Consider the following 22,446-nt stretch of genomic DNA (forward strand, 5'->3'; position numbering starts at 1 on the left):
AAAAAACCAAAACAAATCAAAAACCAACTATGACCAATTAGGTTTTTTCTCTTTGGAGCAATATAATTAGTATATGTATAAATATCTGTATTTTATACGTTTTGTATTCATCCTCACATGGAACAGGAAAACACTTGAGCATCATTTTAAGGAACTTCACAACTGGAAATCATCTGAGTACAACTTATCCTACTGTGCCAAGGGTATATCTGTGGGGGTGAAAAGCGGCACGGACTCCGGCAGACACGGCAACCAAAGACCTTTATTGCTCTTTGTTAGCATCTTTTATAGCAAGCAGAAGTGTACACGCGCTACCTGCAGCTTGCAGATAGGTTATAGCCTTGTGTTCACGCGCATCTATGCTCTAGCAGATTGGCCCGTTCTTTCTGATCCTGCGAAATGCCCTCATGGTCTTTATCTTGTTTTTCTCCTTCCAGCTGCACATTCCTTTCTCCGTTGTTTTCTGCTTAAGTGCCTTGTCATGCCAGGTGGTACAGTGTTTGCTCATTAAAATCAAACTCAGGAATGTCCGTTAGTGAGATTCCCATCCCCACATCTCCCCCTTTTTGTTTTACTAGAAACACTGCTGAAACAGATCTTTCAATCATTTTTCGCATACCTTGTAACAGACACGGCACACAAACCAGGATACAAAGGAACATTACTAAGCATAGCCCTCCTAGCTTGGCTAGTCCTTTTAACCAGCCACTTAGACCCCATTTCCCGAATAATTTATCCAACCAGTCCCAGGGGTCTTCCACTCTTAGCTTCTGTACTCCTTCCTTCAACATCTGAATGCTGCGGTGAATTGATTCTGAATGATCAGATAGGTTCATACAACACATTCCCTCCAACTCTTCACACCCATGGCCTTGCGCTAAAAGCAAAAAATCTATCGCTGCTCTATTTTGCAAAGTAGCATGTCGTATAGAATCTACATCCATTAATAATCCCGTTAGTGCTTCAGAGGTTGCATTTGATTGTTTCGCTAGCCAACATCCTAATTTATTTAATGTGACCAAACTTTTTGCTGCTGCGACACCTGGAGCCAAGATTGCAACCGCAGCTATAGTGTTCCGGTTCCATAGGTCGACAGCATCATCACATTGTGAAGAGTAGGCATGTGCTCTGCGCTTACTGCGCGTCTTAGGGGTGCTCCTTCTGTGGTCTAGGATCATAGATGTGTTTGGCATTAGTAGAGTTAATCTTCCCAACGAACACGGCTCACCTTTAATATGAGAGGGAATTCCAGGCCAGGCTCAGGAAACATTGGCCCCTGAATAATTGAAATACAAACACCAATCCATTTTTATGGACCCTAATAGCTCGAGTTCCTGAGGTTCTATTGGCAAGTGATTAAGATGTGGCAGGCATCCATCCCAATTGTCAGTGGCGTGTCGTCCCCCCCCGCAGGCCTCCTTGAAAGGACTAATCAGGCCCAAGTCCCAATTATCTAAAGGAAGCCCCACTAGGCAGGTAGAAAAGGGGTTACCGGGGGAAGATATCGACAGGCAGATGGAATCCTGTCCTGTCTGATTGGCCAGTTACCCAAACATTTTCCTTCGGCTGTGAGGGTGCCCATAACGCAGCAACCGCACACAGTGATACTAGCCACAAGACACCCCCCCATACTGGCGTCATGGTTTACGTTCTCTTTTTGTTCCGTTTCCACCCAAGTCGTTTGTCACACTGTCGTTTGGTACTTTCCCAGTCCGTTTCCCACACAGTCCACAGCTGGGGGACCCAATGTGATCTCCCACACACTAGCTGTAGAATCTGTGGTTCGGCGTTCCCGGTGGTATTCCCTTTACACCTTGTGCACCTTCCCGCCCGGAACTGAGAGTGACAATACCGGTTTCTTTTTTTTTGCAATTACAACATTTGCACAAAGTCCATGCGTGATGTGTTGATCCGGGACACTGGAGGCAGGGAATTCCTGTCACCTCTCGATTATCCAGTTGACTGTTCTCTGCCGCCTGGTGTTCCCAGTCCACGGCTAATGGCAACACACTTGGTCCCCTATATACCCCGGCACGGCCTGGTCCACTAGGTGGTTCCCCAAATATCGAATGAGATACTTTGTGTAAGTCCCAGTAATCTACTTCAAACCGTTGATGCATCTGTGGGCTCCTTGGGCTCCTTGTCCAGATACGGTCGAACGCAGCGGGCAGGTATCCACCGGGGTCCACGATCTGTGGAAACACAAGCATATCCTCTCCCCCATGTTATAAGATCATAAGGGCCTTCCCATTGGCTATTTTCCAATGACTTGACCCACACCCGAGCCCTTTCTCCTACTGGAGAAGCTGAGTTACAAGATGTAAAGTGTCTCGCTATTACTGTGTTAGGGCTGCCAACTGCTGTCCTGTCTTCCCTTATTGTAAGATGATTTAACACATATATTGCTTTATGGAGGCGGGCTTGCGGTGATTCCCCTAGCATTCCCCCTTTTTGTTTTTGTAGTAGCTGCTTGAGAGTGAGATGAGCCCGCTCAACGATACCCTGGCTCTGAGGGGAATAAGGGATACCAGTGATATGTCGAATGCCCCATTGTGCCAAAAAGGCCTGCGTTTTTGCGCTTATGTACCCGGGCCCATTGTCCGTTTTGATCTGGTGTGGAACCCCTAGAGCAGCAAAGGCCCCTTTCCAGTGCCGTAAAATATCTTTGCTTTTTTCTCCGGTCTCTGCGGTCGCCCATAGAGCTCCGGAGAATGTATCGATGGAAACATGCACATATTTTTGTTTGCCAAATTCTCCGATATGAGTAACATCGGATTGCCAAATCTGTAGGGCCTTTTCTCCTCGGGGATTTACCCCTGTTTGGGGTATGGGAACTAATTGCTGACAGTCAGGACACATTTGTACAATACTTCGTGCCATGTTCCAAGTCAACCCAAATTGTCGACGCAGCATTCGGGCAGATTGATGGAAAAACTCGTGCGACAATCGGGCTTGTGTAGAAACGTCTGGTACAGGGATTGTCCATACGGGGGCAGCGAGACGATCAGCTCGCGCATTCCCTTCCGATATAAACCCTGGGAGGGAGGTATGACTCCTCACGTGGAGCACGTAATACGGGTTTACGCGACGATTCAACAAGTCCCATACCTGTTTGAACATTAAAAACACTGGTTCGTTATCAACTTCTTTGAGCCAAGCCTTTTCCAAGCGCCTGACAACGTTGGCGACGTACTGAGAATCAGTAACCAAATTTAATGGCATCTCCCATTGGCGAAAGACCTGAATTACTGCGTATATTTCCACCAGCTGAGGACTTCCTACAACATGGTGAACTTGATGTTTCCATTCCCCTTTTTCACACCACACTATAACTGCCTTACCTGTTCGTCCTGATCCATCGGTGAATAAGGTGGGTCCTTCGACAGGTACCTCCTTACTCAACGATTCAGGAATTATACTGATTTCCTCATTAAGGGAGAATAATTTGTGAGATGGATAGTGAATTAGAATTTGTCCCTTAAAGTTTTCCAGCGCTATCTGTAGTTCTAGGCTATTAGCCTCACACCAATTAAGGTGGTCTTTAGTCAGTGGGAGATAAATTGTTTTAAGATCTGTGCCCGTTAATTCCAAACATCACGCGCGTCCCTTTCGCACAAGCATCGAAAACATTTCCACCCTTGTCACTATCATTTTTGGTGCTTGATGCAGCAGGAATACCCATTCAATGATGGCTAAGGGATCCTGGGTACCCTTGGTGTCCCATTGGCCTAAGAGGCCCACTGCTTGTCGGGACTGATTCAGGACATACAAGTTAACTCCCAATCCTTCAATTACGCGTTGTGCTTGCCTTTCGGTAAGCGCCTGTGATATTTTTTGTAGCGCTTGTTTGGCCTCTGTCGTTAATTCTCGTGGAGATGTCAACTCAGGATTACCCTTTAACAACTTGAACAGTGGGTTTAACATGTCATTATCTATTCCCAGCAATGGGCGTACCCAATTGATAGTCCCTACTAGTTTTTGCAAGTCATTCAGTGTTTTAATGTTAGATTGCAAGGTTATGGGTTGGGGCTGTATCGTATGTTCTAAAATCTTCCACCCCAAGTACTTCCACGGGGATTGCACTTGCACCTTTTCAGGAGCTATTTGCAAGCCGTATGTCTTTAACCCCTGCAACATATCTTTCATAACTGTGACGAGTTCCTTTGGGTCTCATCCAGCGATTAAAATATCGTCCATGTAGTGATAACAAATTAAGTCAGGATATTTGTTTCTTATGGGCGACAACGCACACGCAACATACATTTGACATATTGTGGGACTGTTTTTCATGCGCTGGGGCAACACCGTCCAATGATATCGCAACCTAGGCCCTTGATGGTTTACAACTGGGAGAGAGAAGGCAAATCTGGGAGCATCTTCCGGCGCTAAGGGAATCGTGAAAAAGCAGTCTTTCAAATCGATAATCACAATGTCCCATTGACGAGGTATCAATGTCGGTGAAGGCATACCTGGTTGCAATGTCCCCATATCTTGAATCACGGCATTTACTTGCCGTAAATCATGTAGAAGTCTCCATTTTCCACTTTTCTTTTTTATAACAAACACTGGGGTGTTCCAGGCGCTGGTGGTGGGAACCAGATGTCCTTGACTCACTTGCTCGTCCACTAACGTTTGCAACGCGTCGGCCTTTTCCTGTGATAGGGGCCACTGATCCACCCACACTGGCTGATCGGTGAGCCATGTGAGTCGAACGGTGGGCCGAGCGCCAGTGACCCCCGCTAAAAATGTTGATGCGGATCAGCAGTGCCAATCACTAGTCCCCAAGTGCTCAAGACATCTCGTCCCCACAGGTTTAACGGCACAGGAACCACAAAAGGTCGAATAGTTGCAACCTGCCCTTCTGGGCTTACAATCTGTATTAAGTTGGCACTCTGCCTGGACGTCGACAGGCCTCCGATTCCCACTAGCCCTGTGTTGACCGGGATGGTTTCCCATGATCCAGGCCACTTTGCAGTACTGATGATAGTAACGTCTGCCCCTGTATCTATCATTCCCTTCACTACCAGTTGTTCCGGTTTGCTGCCTTTATTCTTTAGAGTGCAGGTCAAAGTGGGCTGAGTTCTTTGGACAAGCTGAGTCCAAAAAATATTTGGTTCACCTGTGGACCCAAATCCACCAGCCCCCCGGGAAATAGGATCCCGATTACGAACCATACTCTTAAAAGGAACTAGCTGTGCAATCCTACTTCCAGCTGGAATAAATACTGGAGGAGAGGGGGTCCATAGCAACGCTTGCAGCTGTCCCGTATAATCAGAGTCGATAACCCCAGGTAACACAAACAAACCCTGCATAGTAGCACTGGACCTCCCCACCAATAGGGCACTCAGCCCCTGGCCAAGGGGGCCTCTCACATTGAGGGGCACCCTGTGCACAGTCTGATCGTTTATAGAGAGATTGGTGGCTGTGGAGACATCCACTCCGGCACTGCCGATGGTTCTGGCCTTGAGGTGATCCAGGCCTGCTGAGACAGCGGTCTCATGGGGTTTTGGGGTTGGGGATTTTGGGGTGGCATTTGTGTCGGTGCGCGCCCCCGCCTCGCGCTCGACTTCCCGTTTCCCGACAAGGGTCGACCACGGAGATCGTACTTCGACCGGCATTGATTAACATAGTGCCTCCCCTTGCGGCAGCGCGGGCAAATACCAGGGGGCTGCTGAATTCCTTCCGATCCTCCCTTTTGTACAGGATTCTCAGGACATTGCCGTTTAAAATGCCCCGAGTTTCCACAGCGGAAACACGCTTTGTTACCGGGACGCAAGGCAGCGGCTACACAGGCTGCAAAAACCTCATTCTTATGTGTAATTGAACCCACACGATTGCACGCATCAAGCATGTCTATTATGGTCGGATTTCGCAATGTCTGCAAGACTCTTTTACAGTCCTCATTGGCATTTTCTATAGCCAATTTCATAAGCAATGCCTCTTTGGCTTCAGGATTTTGTATTTTGAATAGCTTCTTGGAGCTTGTCGATAAAATCCATATAAGGTTCGTTGGTCCCTTGCTTAATGCTAGTAAAGGATTTTACCAGTCGTCCTGTATCAGGGACCTTTATCATTGCTTGAAACGCAAGGTCTGCTGATTGTCTTAAAATTTCAGGCGCCAGCCGTGCCTGCAGTTGCGGCGTATTGATAGGGTCCTCCCCCATTAACTGAGCAAGTCCCGCGCCCCGTAGCGGGTCTCCCGCTCGCCGTTAAAAGCAGTAGCCGAATCAAGGGGAATTCCCTTTCGTTTTAGCCATGAAAGCAATAGGCGGAGGGTATAATCATCATACTTAATTCCACACTTTTCTAACAGCTTCTTAATAGTACATAGTATAGATTCCTTCTCCTTAGTTAGTTGCGATCCCATTTTAAGTTTCCCAGCTGCTCACCTCTGCTCCAACGAGGCGATGATTCAAAGTTCCGGCTCCAGCTCTTTCCTGAGACTGCTCTGTCTCCCGCTGGCTATGACTCGTTCAGCTGGCTCCCCACCGGTGCTCTGTTCCAGCATTTTCGCCCCACGTTGGGCGCCATTTGTGGGGGTGAAAAGCGGCACGGACTCCGGCAGACACGGCAACCAAAGACCTTTATTGCTCTTTGTTAGCATCTTTTATAGCAAGCAGAAGTGTACACGCGCTACCTGCAGCTTGCAGATAGGTTATAGCCTTGTGTTCACGCGCATCTATGCTCTAGCAGATTGGCCCGTTCTTTCTGATCCTGCGAAATGCCCTCATGGTCTTTATCTTGTTTTTCTCCTTCCAGCTGCACATTCCTTTCTCCGTTGTTTTCTGCTTAAGTGCCTTGTCATGCCAGGTGGTACAGTGTTTGCTCATTAAAATCAAACTCAGGAATGTCCGTTAGTGAGATTCCCATCCCCACATATATCAACTGTAATTGTGTGCACACGACTCCTGAACTGGCTTTTACTTTTTCAGGCATGTTAAAAAGTCTGTCACACAGCTTACCCAAGCAGTTCACCTGGCAAGTGATTTCCTAGCATAAGTCACAGTTTATACCCACTTAAAATGTGCAGTGCTATGCTAAACCTGGCCAGTGAATACTATTTCTGCCAAGATGCAGAAAAAAAAATAAATCCTAGGTTATTTTACTCCATCCTTTTTTGGAACTTCTTCAAGCGATTAGTATTGGTGGCTTTTCTACTACACACACTGACATAAGACGTCTTTCCCTTCTGTTCTCTTTCCCATCCCATTCCTCATTACATGGTTTATATTATTTTTGTATGCATCCTTAAATATTACTGATGATTGTCCTAACCCTCCAGAGAGCCCACAGGGAAATTTAAGGACCCCTTTTTCCATGATCACCCTTAGCAGCTTTATACGCCAGCATAATAGGAATGAGCAGTAATCTTTCTGTTCATTATCTGAGACCTTATAGGTCAATGCCCAGAGACAAAGTTACCTTTGGATTTTTCCAAAGGTAAGGCACAGATAAACAAAAATTTAAAAAAAAAAAAAAATTGTCAATAGAAATAAAGCCAGATATGGCAAATGGGCAAAAATCAATAGACTTTTGGAAAAACCTCTTAAGAATTTGCGTAATTTTAAAAGTTGTATGAAGTAAGTGGGAGGAGGGAAGGTTAGTATATAACTTGTTTGTGGTCTTTGGGTTAAGAAACTGACTGACATGAGCACGGTCACGGTTGCATCTGCTCAGGACTGCAATCCTAGCTTTGTGTTTGTTAACAGAGTGCCAAGAATTTAGTTTAATGTGAGCTAGAGGTTATGACTGTGAATGGGGGTGTGTTGAGGCATTTGGTGGAACAGAGTGTGTTAGTTAGGTATAACCTGGTAGATAGAACTTTTTCCATTGTTGATTTTGACAGCCATTCCTCTAGGATGTTCTTTCAAGCTATTTACTAATGAAGACTGCATGACCTAGGTAATCTGTCCTAGTTCTTCTCTACCCTTACCATTATAAAGTTTTCCCGATGCTTTTCACATGTACTAAAGCCCACCATTTGTTACTCTTTCCATCAGGGACAGGGAGATCACTTTTAGTAGCAATGTTTTGTGCATGTGAAGATTGTAATCATTGTTTTTCCTTAAAAATCTCTCTGAAGAAAAAGAAAAGAAAAGAAAAAGATTTATTTAGCAATAGTTGTTTTCTGAAATTCATACTGGTTATACTAGTTTTTCTGTGTTTTCATAAGTTTTTTCATCATTGCAAAACAATCAGCTACTTTGTGGGGTTTTTTGACTTTTCTTCTTGAGTTGTTCTTGTCTCTCTCCCTCTTTGGAATTATGTGCTTATTCTACTCTTAGACTAGATTATCCTAAGTATCTCCTCTACTTAGCCTCAGTTTCTTTCTTTGCCAGGTCTTTGAACAAAGGTAATTATAATAATCAAATAACATTCTTAAAGCAAATATAATTTATCTTCACGTTAGAAGTTAAAAGGTATTTTAAAAGTGTGTTAGTATTCTAAGCAACCAAATCACTTCACTATGTAATCTCCAATTATATCAAATTTATTCTAATCAGTGAAAAGTTCCAGTTCCTCTTGCTTGCTATTCAAACTTCTAAAACCATTATATAGTAACTGAAAAAGTATCATCTTCCCATAAATTACCATAAAGCTTCTGCTTGTGATGATGGTCTGATTTTGAGTTAACCAACTGAGACACGTTAATCTTCTACTCTAAGAATAACAGAGCCAGGCAGTAAAAGAGGAAATAATACTGTAAGGGCAGAGTTTTGAGAAAGCCATGCAATACAAATGTGTCTGAGGTGCAGGCCACTCCCAAACATACAGACCATCCTACTTCAGACCTACCAGTGCTCCCCAAAGGTGCTCTGTTTATTTTCAGTAGCTCATTTATGACAGATTCCTTATGTAGTAGATTGTTTCATCTCCTAAGAGTCCATTTCATCCCACCTCTTCAGCGAGTATTCAGTGGCTTATGATGCAAGTCTGGGGTTCTTTTCAGTGTGTGGCTATATAGCCTTACTAAAGAAGGCAGGGTCAAGAAATGTAATTGACATTGTGGACCTACTTTGGTAAGGTTTGTGGCAGTCCTTTGAATTTATTCCTGCAAAATTTATTCCTCCAACTATTAATATGGTAGAATATCCGTCCCGCCCCCCCCCAAGAAATCCAGTGAGTTTTCGACTCTTGTGTTGCTAAAATGTACTGAATATCTGTTCAGCATTTGGAATTTTCTTAAGCTTTGCATACTTTGTGTGCACATGTGTCATGCTGCCTGCAGAGCTTAAAAAGGTGAGGGGAGACGGAGTCTAATGCCAAATATATTGCCTGTGTTATTGTCGATTTTTGATCTCTTGGTTATATCTATATTTACTAGTGTCACAAGTGCTTGGTATCTGGATGGCATACTGACGTACGCTCTGAGTTTACTCCCCATGCCATGATTTCCTCAGAAAAAGAATTTAACATGTGAACCAGATCAGACCCTGAGTTCTGCCCCAATGTGTACCAGCAGATAGGTCTGTGTGTTGTCAATAGATAGTTGATAGCAGGCTAGACTAAATTTCACGAAAGGTACATGCCCTGGATAAGTGCAGAACATAATACAAATGGAGACTGGAAAAAGCCCCTGTAGAAGGGGAATAACCATATTTGCCATATTTACATTTTATCACCCAACTCAAGGGAGAAGGGAGAGCTGTGACGTCATCATATTAAGATATTGAGAGTTTATGAAAGGCATCAAGAATATTCTGAGTTAAAGGGATATTTTCTTTTTTCCAAATCCCATAGACATAGCAGATCTGCTGGATGATTTTTTTGAAGCTGTTACCTGGGAGATGGAGATGAGAAAGTGTCTTTATGGAGTAAAGGTGTCTAACTGAGAAATGACGTTATGACATCGTACTGTGGTGATATTAATAGCGTGGAAGACTGAGCCCCCGAAATGGAAGATGTCAACAGCATTAGTCATCCATTTCTTTGAAATAAGCTGTCTGTGGTGTTAAAATTCTCTCATCTCCTTACAGTTTTGGAGAAAGTTTAGGGAAAAGGAATATAATTCATGAGCTAGTGGTATCTGAGTTTCCACCGTAAGGTGGTGATCTTCATTTGAAAAGATGACTTTGAAGGCAGAAGAAAAAAAAGAGAGGTTCTGGGATTCTGCCTTATAAGAGATCAGACGCTTTTTCAGAGCTTTGTTTCCTGGTGATCACAGCTCATTCCAAGGGCCAAAATGTGGTTTTGATTCTACATTTTAGAAAATTGTTATCATTTCTGTTTCCAAATTTTCCCAAGTGACAAAAGGCTTTGGAGATACAGTCATTACCTAGTTTAGGACAAGTCCTAAAGAAATGGAACCCTACTCTAGCTTGTAGATTTCCCTCTGGTAGAATGCCCTTCTTCACCAATCCTGCCTACGTGTATTATATTAACTTGAAAATGTTGAATTAATTCAATATTAAGTACATTTTTACACATGAAAGCATCATAATTTCATTGTAAATTGCAGCACTTTGAAGTGCACCACTTTCATACATCAGCTCTGATTTAGGTGGACAAACTAATGCAATCTGCCAACCTCAATATCACTTTAGTACTGGCCCTCTCTATGACCTAGGTTTGAAACAAAATGTAAGGCACACTCTAAATCTATGAAAGCTGCTCTAAGCAAATTATAACATCATATCCCTTAAGAACAGATTAATGTCTGAGGAATATTAAAATATTTTTACAAGCAATGTTGTAAGGGATACATTAAATGAATATTCATTGAAATATTAGGGTTACTCAAATATGTTCATGTGCATAAAATGGCAGCTGAAAGCAAAGTTTATCTTGCCATGTAATGCAAACGCATTTTTAAAAGCTATATGTATTGATTACATTTATTGAAAAAATATAACTCTTAGGTGAGAAAACTCATGAGCGCGAGCCTAAAGGTGACAATCCTAAATTAATAACTTCCTTGGAAGAAGAAAATGTAGAAGCATTGCCTTTCCAAGGATAAGCTGTTCCTCACATAGTAAAAATGAATATTAGTGTCTGCCTTTTTGCATCATTTTGAGCTTTTAATATAATAGGATTGCAACATTTTCTTAATGTGTTAGTGTTTTACAGCTTTTCCCAAAACTTAGGTGCAGATTTTCTATACTTGGAAACTAAATGTGGAGAGAGATATCTAGAGCCAGTTAAAATAGGACTTAATTTATAAATAGTTTTCAGTGGAGTGATGGGTCTACTTATAAAGAAAAATTGTAATTTTTACCTTCGACATTTGAACCAATTAGATTTATCTAGAGACACTGTTAAAAGAAGTATCCAAAACCTTATTGTAAAGGGTTTATATGTCTTTAGACAGATTATTGTAACTATATCTGGAATAAACCTTGAGGTTTATGGTAAGTCTGAAGTACTCCATTGAAATTCTGTAAAAATATTACAGAAAAAACTGTGAATTTAACGTGGTGGAGAATCTTAAATTGTCAGGAAAAGTTTACAGAAGAAATGGTAGGTCTTTTTAGTGTAATTCTTAGACTGCTAAGGCCAGTCAAACTTGAAAAATAAGGATCATAAATCATCACATGTGCTTAATAGCTAGTCTGTTCCAAATAATTTATATAAAAATTATTTATTCTAAATGAAAAAGGGAAAACTAAATAAATACAACATATACGTATTAACTAATCATTTTTCATGAACAACAGCTCTTGTCCTTCAGAGATGACTCTACAGGGGTTTGGTTACTCATGGATATTGTGTTTGCATATGAGTAGAATGAAGTCTAAATTTTGATTTATCCTGTGCTAGCAGTGGTGAGCTCTTTACATATTGAAAACTATTACATATCTACATATTGTAGGGAACTAGACAAAATGTCTTTTTTAATTTAGATTTTACATTATATAAAGTACAGTCATATACTATGAGAACAGCATTAAGGGTACCCACTCAAAGAGAATTTAGATAACTACCAGCCTGGAAAGTTTTTTGTAGAACCAAGAAATCAAGCTGTGTTATTCCTTTGCCTGTTATTGCTAAAAAACATACCCCTAAAGACACATCTTGAAGCTGGAATTGAATCTAATTTATTTCTTTTTATTGCTATATTAGCTCTGCAAATATTAGGTAAAAATGCTGTGGAAAGAATGCACACTGAATTTGAAAATACCACTTTAATTCAGCTTTTTGTTTAAATAATCACACTTTTGATGCCAATATGAGAAGTCTGCAAAATTAGGGTAAAGTATTTCAAATAAATTAATTTTATTTAGCAGTACAATTCCAATTTCCCCATTGTATTCATATCCACCTCTCCCCAAAACACTCTAGAAGTCTATGGTTTTCAGGAGACCAAGCCAAATCTTTCTTCATCATCAGTGATGTGTAATTCGGCTGAATGATAGGCACCTGTGTCCCAATCAGGAGAGAAGAATCTTTTCTATTTTTAAGCCAATATATAACTGCTGATGCTTGACAGCACATTTAATGGCTGGTGTAGCAGACACAGCATGAAAAGTAATTTTAAGGAAAGGACAAGGAAAGGGGACAGAGAGAACAGAAATTTCAGTTTGTGGCTGGTATGATAGTAATGTATTTTCATCCAAGTGAGTAGAGAAAAGCATCTTGTGAGTATAAGGAAGGGGATTTCGCAACTGATAACTCTTCAGGACATGATACGAAGTATAAGATTAAAAGTGTATGGCTTACGACAGTGATTTGTTAAGCAGAATCTTATAACATTTTAAAAATTGCACAATAAAATGAAGAGATTGTGCACAGGAGGAACAGTTTATTTGCATCAATAAAGAGAAGTAGGACAAGACACCAGACTGACTGGATTACAAAAGGATGTTCAACTCTCTGGAACAAAACCTGATGATTTTAGTATATCATATAAGCTGGAGTGAGACTTGGAGGGCACCTGTGAAAATTTTCACCTGAAAAGTTTATTGAAGGCTCAAGTTCAATTTTCATGTAAATTGTAATTTAGTAGTCCTGTGTTTTAAATACAGAACTTTCTATTCACAAATGTAATTACCGTAGATAAATATTAATTGAAGAAATTGGCTTGTTATTAAGGAATGAATACAGAAATATGTCTTGTTTTTGTCCATCCTGTCCCCCCCCTCAAATTCAGGGTAACTACATGTAATAGAAAGTGCGCAGCTTTCTATGCTTCCAATGCTTCCATATGAAAAAAAAGATTTACAAAATAATCAGGGAAAGTTCTAAAAGACTAAAAATAAGTAAGCTCTTTTATAGTGATGCTGATTGAATGTGCAGTAGCTAACGTATGGAAGATGCTGGTTTGCCCTAACCATTGATGACAGATGCTTGACCCTAACTAGCAAGGGCAAAAGCCTACTGATCAAGGGAGAGACTAAAAGAGAAGATAGTGGAGATTAAATATTTAAGTAGATGCATTCTTATGTTCAGAAGATTTGTCATCACTCCTTCTTAGTGGTGATTGCCCTCTGAAGTACTGACTAAAATTTGTTTTGTTTGTTTTATGAGATCTGACAAGATCATGACCTGATGGTTGCATAAAGCAGGCTAAGGATTTTTATTTGTCATTGAAGCCTCAGAGTGAGATGATAAGAGATACAGACCTAAAGTCAAACCGGGTTTATCTCATAACACATCAAAGTACGGTGCTCAGGCCCTAAGAAGAGACTTCAAATGCATTAAAAATGTCAATGCAAGTTTAGAAAAGTGGGTGTATAGGTAAGCGTGAGTTATACTTGTGTTTGTAAAAGTATTCTCTGTTTTGAGTTGTTCATGGAGTTCTAAGAACATCACATTCTGGATTGAGACGTTTTACGTGGAGAAAAAGGAGTCATCTCAAAACAATGTCATCAACTTGGAACATTTTTGTATTAGAAGAAACATTTTCTGGGGTAAAGAGAAAAAGAAGTGTGTTTACTTTTTTCTGCCTCTTTTTTAAACGTGTGCAGAAAGCAGAAACAGACGGATATAATCTTGCTCTGTGAGTTGGGAATGAGCCATCTGTCTCAGCATGAGTGTATTGAGATTATCTCCATTGCCTGTGACGTTTCAGCCTTGTTTTCCCAGCATCTACTATCTGGTAAAGTAAAACTCTTTAAAAAAACCCAGCAAAAACCAGCAAAAGAAATCCCTAACCCCCCAACCTTCTGCTCTATACATTAGCAGATGAAGTTCTAATACCAGACCTATTTTCAGCCATGCAGGTTCTTCTTCAGGTTTGAAACAGAAAGGTGGAGATACAGCTAAAGAAAAGGTCAAGAGCAATTGTTGTGAATTTAATCTGCTTATGTTCATTTTCTTCAGGGAGCTGAAGTTTTAGTAGATTTTTATAACTTTGGAAGTGACTTCTGAGTATTTCTCAGGGTAAGAACTGGGTTCTGTCTTGTGGGTTGCCTTGGCAAGAGAAGAAATTCAGAGTAAAATAAGGCTATAATTACTTGAGAATGAGAGTACTTGAAATAAATTGTCTTTGGGCTAGCCCATTCAAATACATTATATGGATAAAGACCTGAGGTGGGACTCATCTATAAAGTCACTGTTTGGTGTCAGGTTTACTGTTAAGTGGGGACAAAGCCCTAGGTTTTATGTTTTTAACAATGCAAGTGGGCAGCAAAGCAACCATTCAGCTATGTTTTCACTGAGTAAAAGTTGACAGAACATCAAAGTTTATACAACTTCAAGGCTTAATACTAAACGATACTTGCAGGAATGTTTGTTTGGTAAAGAGTTCAGCTGCAAAAATAAATGGAAAGATGCTCCTTCAGCAGAGAATTGCCAGGTTCTTTCCATGTGTTAAGAAAAGTGTTTCGATTAAAGTATTTGACGATTTTTAGGGAAATGCCTGTTGAAGGTGTTATGCAAATAATAATATGATCTAAAGTATCTAAATGTATGTAATATCATTTAAAAACGCATACAAGATATTTCCTCCCAAACATGATAGCTGTTTTCCAGAAAGGTAATCTGTGGGCTGTGTTGTTTATTTAGGGTCTCCAGAAAAAATATTTGATTTTCCAAAACTGAGGAAAATTTAAAGAGAAATGAATCTAAAACATTCAAATGCATAAAAAGTCCAAAAAGAAATTCAGAGTTCCTTACAAAAAAAAGGTTTTAATAGCTCAAAATACTTGAAGTCAAAACTAAACAGAAAGCAACTTGACCTGAAAGCTTTGCTTTTGAAATATGTCAGGAATTAGAGTATTTTTAAGCAATTTGTATGAACAGAGTCAATGAATTTATATGTAAAAGCAAGAAGAGAAAAGGCAAGTAGATTATAACTTCTACATTACTGTAATTCTGAAGTACAGAAAAATGATTCAGGAAAGTTAAGAGTACAGAGGAAAAATCTGCGATCAGAGACAACAAAGCAGGCTGTAAGTCTATGTGGAAAAATATCTTGGTAGCAGTATAGATGTATTCATTGCTGGAAGGCATAACATTGTAATGACAAGTAACAAAGCAGTTCCACAAAATTTGTGGTTGTGCATTAGGGAAAAGGTGAAAGTACTCCTAGCACTCTAGAGATACACTTCCAGTTGATCAGTTTGTTAGAGACAGAATATGATACTTACAATATCTGTCCTAGGGAGAAGACATGGTTAAGGAATTTTCATACCAAAAGCAAGCCTTTTCACTTCATTCTTTATCTCTCTTCATGGCAAGAACTAGCCATTTCTTCCTGTTCTTTGGTTTCTGTATTTTAATCCCATCTTCTAACGTTCCCTCTTCTGCAGCTTAGTTTCCTTAGAAGCCTTTGGAAAGGGATCTTAGAAATAGATGTTTGGAAAACCAGGGTACTATGTGAACCACATCTCCCTTATTCACACAGCTGCTGACTTTGTCAAATAATTCAAATAGTTTTGTGTGTTGTGGCTTCTCTCCCTTATTGTGATTCTTAATAATTTTCTTTGGAATATATAAACAAACTCACATCTGTAATCTCTCAGCTTATCCCAGAGATCTGTCTAAAAATTGGCAGCACATTCTCTGCCTTGTCATTTCTTTGTACCTGAAGTTGACTTAAGCAACGGGTCACATGCTGGTTTGCACCATCGGGCTTTCATACATGAGTTCCTTTTGAATTGCTGGGCAGAGACTCTCTTGCCCAGGTGATTTGCTACTTTCCCCTTTATCAGTCTGCTCCAAAACCTTTCCTCCTGAAACCTTAATTTGGGAGAGTCCCTCTGACCATTCCCCTCAAAACAAGCTCTAGGGTGGGTGTAGGAAGCCCCCGAACTCCACTATAGCAAACACTACTGCAAAGAATTAATTTAGATTTTCTGCTGCAGCCTTATCTTACTTGGGCATTCCTTTTCCACCCTGGTCATCTATCAGCCCTTCTGAGTTTGGCAGGCTACCAGCTTCAGATGTGTTTGAAAAGATTTTACTACTGCTTTTTTAAGTCTTTAGCAAGTTGTCACTCAAAGGGGTTTTTTTGTACAGGTGTTCTTGGAGGTTTGGGGACAGGGAGGCAGCCTTGTTAATTTTCTGTTTAAATAACAGTTTATGCTCTTTTCTATTTTCCTTAATTGTACAGAACATTCATTTGTGCATGTGTTGCTTTACTTTAATAAAGCCCTTTGTCCTGCTGTTTAATCACATATCCTGTGTAAATGGAACTTTACTGTTGACATTTTCCTTTCTTGTTTCCTACCTGAATTTTATAGACTTCTGTTGTACCCTTCCCTACAGTTGGATTGCATTCTTGAAGGATATGATGTCCCAAGCTATGGGCACCCTTTGATTTTCTTTTGGTCTTTAACTGAGAACTTTTATTTCAGGTTCCAGGTGACGTGTTCTGTTTTGGTGTAAGGGGATCCTCCCTTCTTGCAGAAGTCATCTCTCTTCTGTATACTATTTTCTTCACTTTTCTTAATTGATTAAACTCAGGGTCATGTGCATGCCAGAATCCTTTAATGGACATTCAGAAGATGTCTTTACCTGAATGATGTTAATTTTTATGGGTCTTAAGATACTGAGGCTATTCCAGAGACTGGAAGACTGTAATATTCTGCTGGTATTAAAAACCAGTAAATTGTATGCATATCAAATTAGCCTGAACAAAAGAATGGGTAAGTTAATACAGGATGTATTCAGTGAAGATTTAAAAAAAAGTAATATAATTAAAGCCAGTCAGACACAGTTTTATTGGAAATAGGGTTTAGAAATAAAATCATATATGCAGAATGAGGAACTGCAACAAGGAAAGCAGTGGCTCTGAGAAGAGCTGGGGTCACAGCAGAAAAGAAAAACAGTAGGAGCTCCCAAGACTAATGCTGTGGTAAAACAGAACTGCTAATGTAGCTCTCTAGTGTATAGTTCAGGGAAGTGCGAGTAGGAGGATTAAGCTTATTTTCATCTCATACAATATACTGACAAACAGGAATACTGCAAGCAGTTCTTGTGTGTGCATTTTTAAAAGGTGCTGAACAACCGTTTATACTTGTAAAAAAATTACCACATGAAATATTTGTGTTGTGGAGATCAGGCCTTATGATGAGAGACTTTGGGCTCAATCTCTTTCACCTATCTGAACAAGATTGAAGAGCTAATTTTATTAACATTTTATTAACATCATGACTATGTTCTAAATACAGGAAAATGCTAGATACTTAATGCTAGATCTCTTAAATCTATCAGAGAAAGTCATTACAAGATCTTTTGACCAGACGTTGAAGTAAATCTAATGGAAATCAGACATTAGACTCATATTTAAATATCTTCCAACGCCAGTAATTAGCCACCAGAACAAACTGCTAGCGGGTATCTTCAAATCAAGGCTCAAAGTCTATCTGGAAGATGTGCTTTAGCAAAACACAGATTGCTTGACTGAAGTTGCACAACAACAATTCTATATAACTGAACAGAATTTAAGTTCTGTGATATACCAAAGGTCGTATTAGATGAACTAATTTTGATTTAATTTTGCTTGATATAATATAAAATTCTAAAAATACTGTCAGTCTGATATGGACTGCCTCCGGGTCAAAGATCTGCTTGCCTATGCTTCCCATGGTTACTGGTAGTAAACACTTCCCTGTTTCTGGCTTAATTGTAACATTCATACAAATTCCAATTATTTAAGGGTTTCATAATCATCAGCATCAGCAGAATTTAAAATCTATCCTTCTAATTTCACAAGCATACACGTGTGTGATGAATAGTCTTCTGTGGCTTCATAAATGATCCCCAAAATTCAAACTGAGGCCCTGATGCATTTCAGCTTTTGTACATATCATTGGAATTTCCCGTCTCTCGTTTTTGGACTAGATAATACAAAATACTAAACGGAATCGAATCTTCTGGATTTCTCGCCAGTTTATCATGTAATTAAATGTGGGTTTACAAGAGTTTATTGAACGTTTTTTCTAGCCAAACTTTTATTAGTCATTGATAACAGCTTGGCATAAGACAGATAATGAATCTGATCTTACAGGATAATACTGATGTGTGAATGTTTTGATGCATGTATTTACCATCTTTGAGCATTCTCGGTCTCTTTAACGCTAACTTGTTTGTTATCACAATAACTCAGGACATCGTGTCTCAAAACCTAATGACAAATGCATTGCAGTATAAATCAATGTATGTTCAAACATGTAGTGGAGGATGGATTCTATGTAACTGAAAATTCTGATCTGTTTAATGAATAACTTGTAGTTTTGAATCTATGGTGGACGAGCTTTTAATAAAAAACTAATTCAGAATATTTTTTAGCATTGTCTTTGTTGAAGAAAAAGTTACGAATCAATGATATTTAAAATTCTGAAACAATGTGATAGTCTGGGAAACTAATTTGCCAAAGTGCTACTTCCATTCAGTTTGTGTATATATTGATTTTTTTACTGTTTTGAATCCACACAAGAAGGGATTAGATAATGCAGTTGGTTGACAGCAATTAATTCAGTTCACCGTTTGCTTTGTCTCAGTATGAACAATGACTGGCACTTCTGCTAAAAGTCCAAATTTCTCATTGATTTGAAAGCTGCTAGAATTGATCAGCTTATGAGATGATTTGTAAGGCATTTTGTTCTTTTTAACATAGGAGGAAGTTCTTCAAATTGCAAAGTGTGGTTCTCCTTAAAGATTAACAGCATACCTGCAGCACCAGAAAGAAAGATAGATGTGAAATGCAGAGCTCTGGTAAGATTACTCTAAATGTTTAATTTTGTTCTACTGCATTAGAAGAAAAACGTAATTTTTATTGTTGGTCTGACTCCTATCACAGAGGATTAATCAATTTTATTAAGTGACCACACACAATCACTTTTTGAATAATAAAAATACTTACTAAGACCTCATTTAAGCTCAGTGATATGAACTAAAATGAATGCTTGGAAAAAAGTGTCGTCTTTATTCTATTTGAATAATTACATTTTTATTCTGCTGACATCTGCTTCTAATTTTGGATCTCAGATAAGGTTGAATTCTATAAAAACTTCAAGCAGTTTCTGTACAATCTACAACAGAATAAGTCTCTTTTGGCACCCTCCTTCCTTATGCATGCCAAATTATTATTGTCGTTTAGATTTCACTAATCATCGGAATGTATTTAATCATATTTGTATTACTAGGTAAATACATACTTTCATTCTCAAAAATTAATTAAATTATGTTAGTCATTTTAGAAGAACGATTATGTCATATTAAATAAGTTGTATGTTTTAAATCACTTAAGTATGTGAAGATAAAATAACTGTTTAGTATGTTTGCTTAGTCGATACTGTTTTTATTCTCCAAAGATTTGTAATTGTATTTATCCTTGAATTATACTTTGTAAGGTTTTTATTTTCAGAGCTAATATTTTTCTTCTGTAAATGGATATTTGCTTTATCATCTAGATGTCCTGCTTTCTGCATGAATTGTAAGCATCTAAGAAATACCGACTTTAATAATGGATGCTGGTAACAGGTTCTATGAATAGAAATGACTGGTACGATATTTTGCTGCAGGAACATTTTTGCAAATAAAAATACGTGATACAAGTACTAGAGGACTACCTCTTCCAGTAACAGATGCTGGGAAGGAAGAAGAGTCTCCTCAGTTGATTTTACATGTCAGTATGTGTTTATGTGGGGGAAAAAATCCCAACCAGTGAGCGTTTCTCAAAATGTTTAAAACATCATTGTTCATATACTGCTTCTGGTTTGCTCTTCTTCCCTTGAAGTCTAGTATCCTGGTTGTGAACTTCTGTAGGGCTGAGAAACAGATAATGATGTTTTCAAAATCTTGGTGTTGGGTGAGCATGGTGGTAAGGAGGTGTCTGGTGCTAGTAAGAAACACAAATGCTAGACTAAAAGAGTTTGTGATTTGAGACCTTGAAAAGAATAGTGTAGGTTTTTGTCCTACAGGATCATGCATTGACTCGTATCATTTTCTGATCTGAAAATACTGTTAAAATGGTAAAAGGAAAAGCTAAATTTGAAGTATATTGTTGACTCCTATTGTATAATAAATTCTCAAGGTGCATTTTAACTCTGCCTATAATTTTTAATCTAATTCAGTATGAAAACTTGCAAAAAACACTTACAGTAAAATCCAATATACTTTTACAATGTATGGGGCACTGAAATTCTTGACCTGAATGTGGATAATTCCTTTCTAGGAAGATGAAGCAGGTAAAGAAGTAGCTATACCTCTTCTTCAGACCTCTATGGAAAATCTCATAAAAAAACATTTTTATTGATGAATTTTGAAGATGACACAAAGATTTTTGACTAACAAATAATACACGTGATTACTATTATGGAATTGCTATTACTGAATTGACTGGTTATATGCCAGGCAGTTCATTTTGGGGTGGGAGAACTTTCTGTCTCTAATGTAAGTGACTGGGATTATCCTAGCTAATGTCTGACTATAGACTGTCAGCGTGACACCGGTAAAAGGAACTAATACAGTCCTTGACTGCTAAACAATGGTCAAATACAAGCAGAAAGCAAATAACACTGGTGGTACTGCTATTAGAATGTTGTTCACAGATCTGGTTCTCGGTGGTTAAGAATTGTATTGAAATACTGGAAGAAAATCAAAGAAATCCATTAAAAGCATGGGGGAGTGGAAGAGCAGGCCTTGTCATATGAATGCTAAGTATCTCTATGAACTCAGTTTGCCAAAGAAAAAATGGAGAAGGAATGTGATCATTCACTAAAGAATATTGAAAAGATAGTGATGGTCTCTCAGTTTTGCTGACCAACATACATCAAGAGATAGCAGCCAAAAATTTAAATCTGAGAAATATTTAATCTTGAGTGGAATGTCCTCGTAATGAGAACAATAAAACATTGGAAAATCTTACTGGTGAAAACAGTAGACAGAGTCTTGTAAAGCTGAGGACTTGAAATTGCTTCAAAAGCTCATAAATCTTTAAAAAGCATAGACACCTGGTACATCTGCTACATCAGTGAGTCAGATTTAATGAATGCATTGATCTCTTTTTGACCTCGGAGTCTGTCTTCTTCCTTCCTGGCCCTTGGAAAGAAAAGGATTAGCAACATTTAATTTAAAATACTAATAACACTGCTTTTGGACAGTAGTTATAGCTGTATTCCGTAATCAAATGCAATACAAATTTATCCTCAGCATGTCAAAAGTACATTTCCTGTCTTACACAACTGATCAGATTTCTGAAACATCAGAAATTGGCTACAGCAGAGGTAAAGTTGGCAGGACAGAGTTTTGAAATGAGCAAGGTGTATATTAATGTCTTGCTTTTCTTAATGGTAGACGGGCCTCAGTGACTACCAGCCTACAGACAGCGAGGGAGTCCCCAGGGAGGTGAGGGCTGGTGGGCATCCCAGGAACAGTGGACAGTATGGGATCATCCTGACATATGTCACCTGGGTGCCATGAGTGCTATAGACATTAACAAGACTTCGATGAATATATTTGCTTGCAGATTCCAGTTTTGTGTTTGAGGTTTGGAAATGCTTTAGGCTAACTCAGCCTTTTGTACTTCATAAATGAGTGTCTGTTTGAAATGTAATGCCTGTGACAGGATGATAGTTCATACCACATGAAAAGGGGTGGCAAGATGTGTGTGTCAAGGTTCAAACTGAGTTTGTAGCTCTGTAGATATTCTGACCCTTATGCATGGCCTGAGGCAGCGGCCATCAGCTGATGTTGCAAAAGGAATCCTCTGTTGAAGAATGCAGAGAATTTTAAAGAAACAAGTAGGTCTACCTGGCAGCACCGTGCAATTAACTGTAGCTCAGGTCTTGGAGATAGGACAAAGTCGCTCTCTTCTGCTTTCGGTGCACAAAATCAGCTAAAACGAAATACCACAGTTCTGTCGGTACTGCCCCCCCCGAACTTACATGACTTTAACAAGGCATTGTGTCACTGTCCTCTTTTAATTTGCTCAGGATTTTCTGTGCTAAGTAGTATTGCATGTGTTTTCATCTGTCTTACAATACATAATTCTGACTAGATTCATGATCTTGAATTGGAACAACACAGGATCTTCCAGTTACATTTATCTTTGGTTTGCAC

The 22,446-nt window shown here is 39.3% G+C and overlaps 1 protein-coding gene across 1 annotated transcript in view; it reads left to right on the forward strand.

The window, feature by feature from the left end:
- Nucleotides 1-22,446, forward strand: part of CFAP47 (cilia and flagella associated protein 47) — a 371,213-nt gene that overhangs the window by 228,331 nt on the left and 120,436 nt on the right. The window contains exon 51 of the mRNA XM_076355671.1: nucleotides 19,001-19,098. Within this exon, the coding sequence (XP_076211786.1) occupies nucleotides 19,001-19,098 (98 nt within the window). The remainder of the gene's footprint in view (nucleotides 1-19,000; nucleotides 19,099-22,446) is intronic.

The sequence above is a fragment of the Aptenodytes patagonicus genome, chromosome 1 (assembly GCF_965638725.1).
Source record: "Aptenodytes patagonicus chromosome 1, bAptPat1.pri.cur, whole genome shotgun sequence".
Classification (NCBI taxonomy): domain Eukaryota; kingdom Metazoa; phylum Chordata; class Aves; order Sphenisciformes; family Spheniscidae; genus Aptenodytes; species Aptenodytes patagonicus.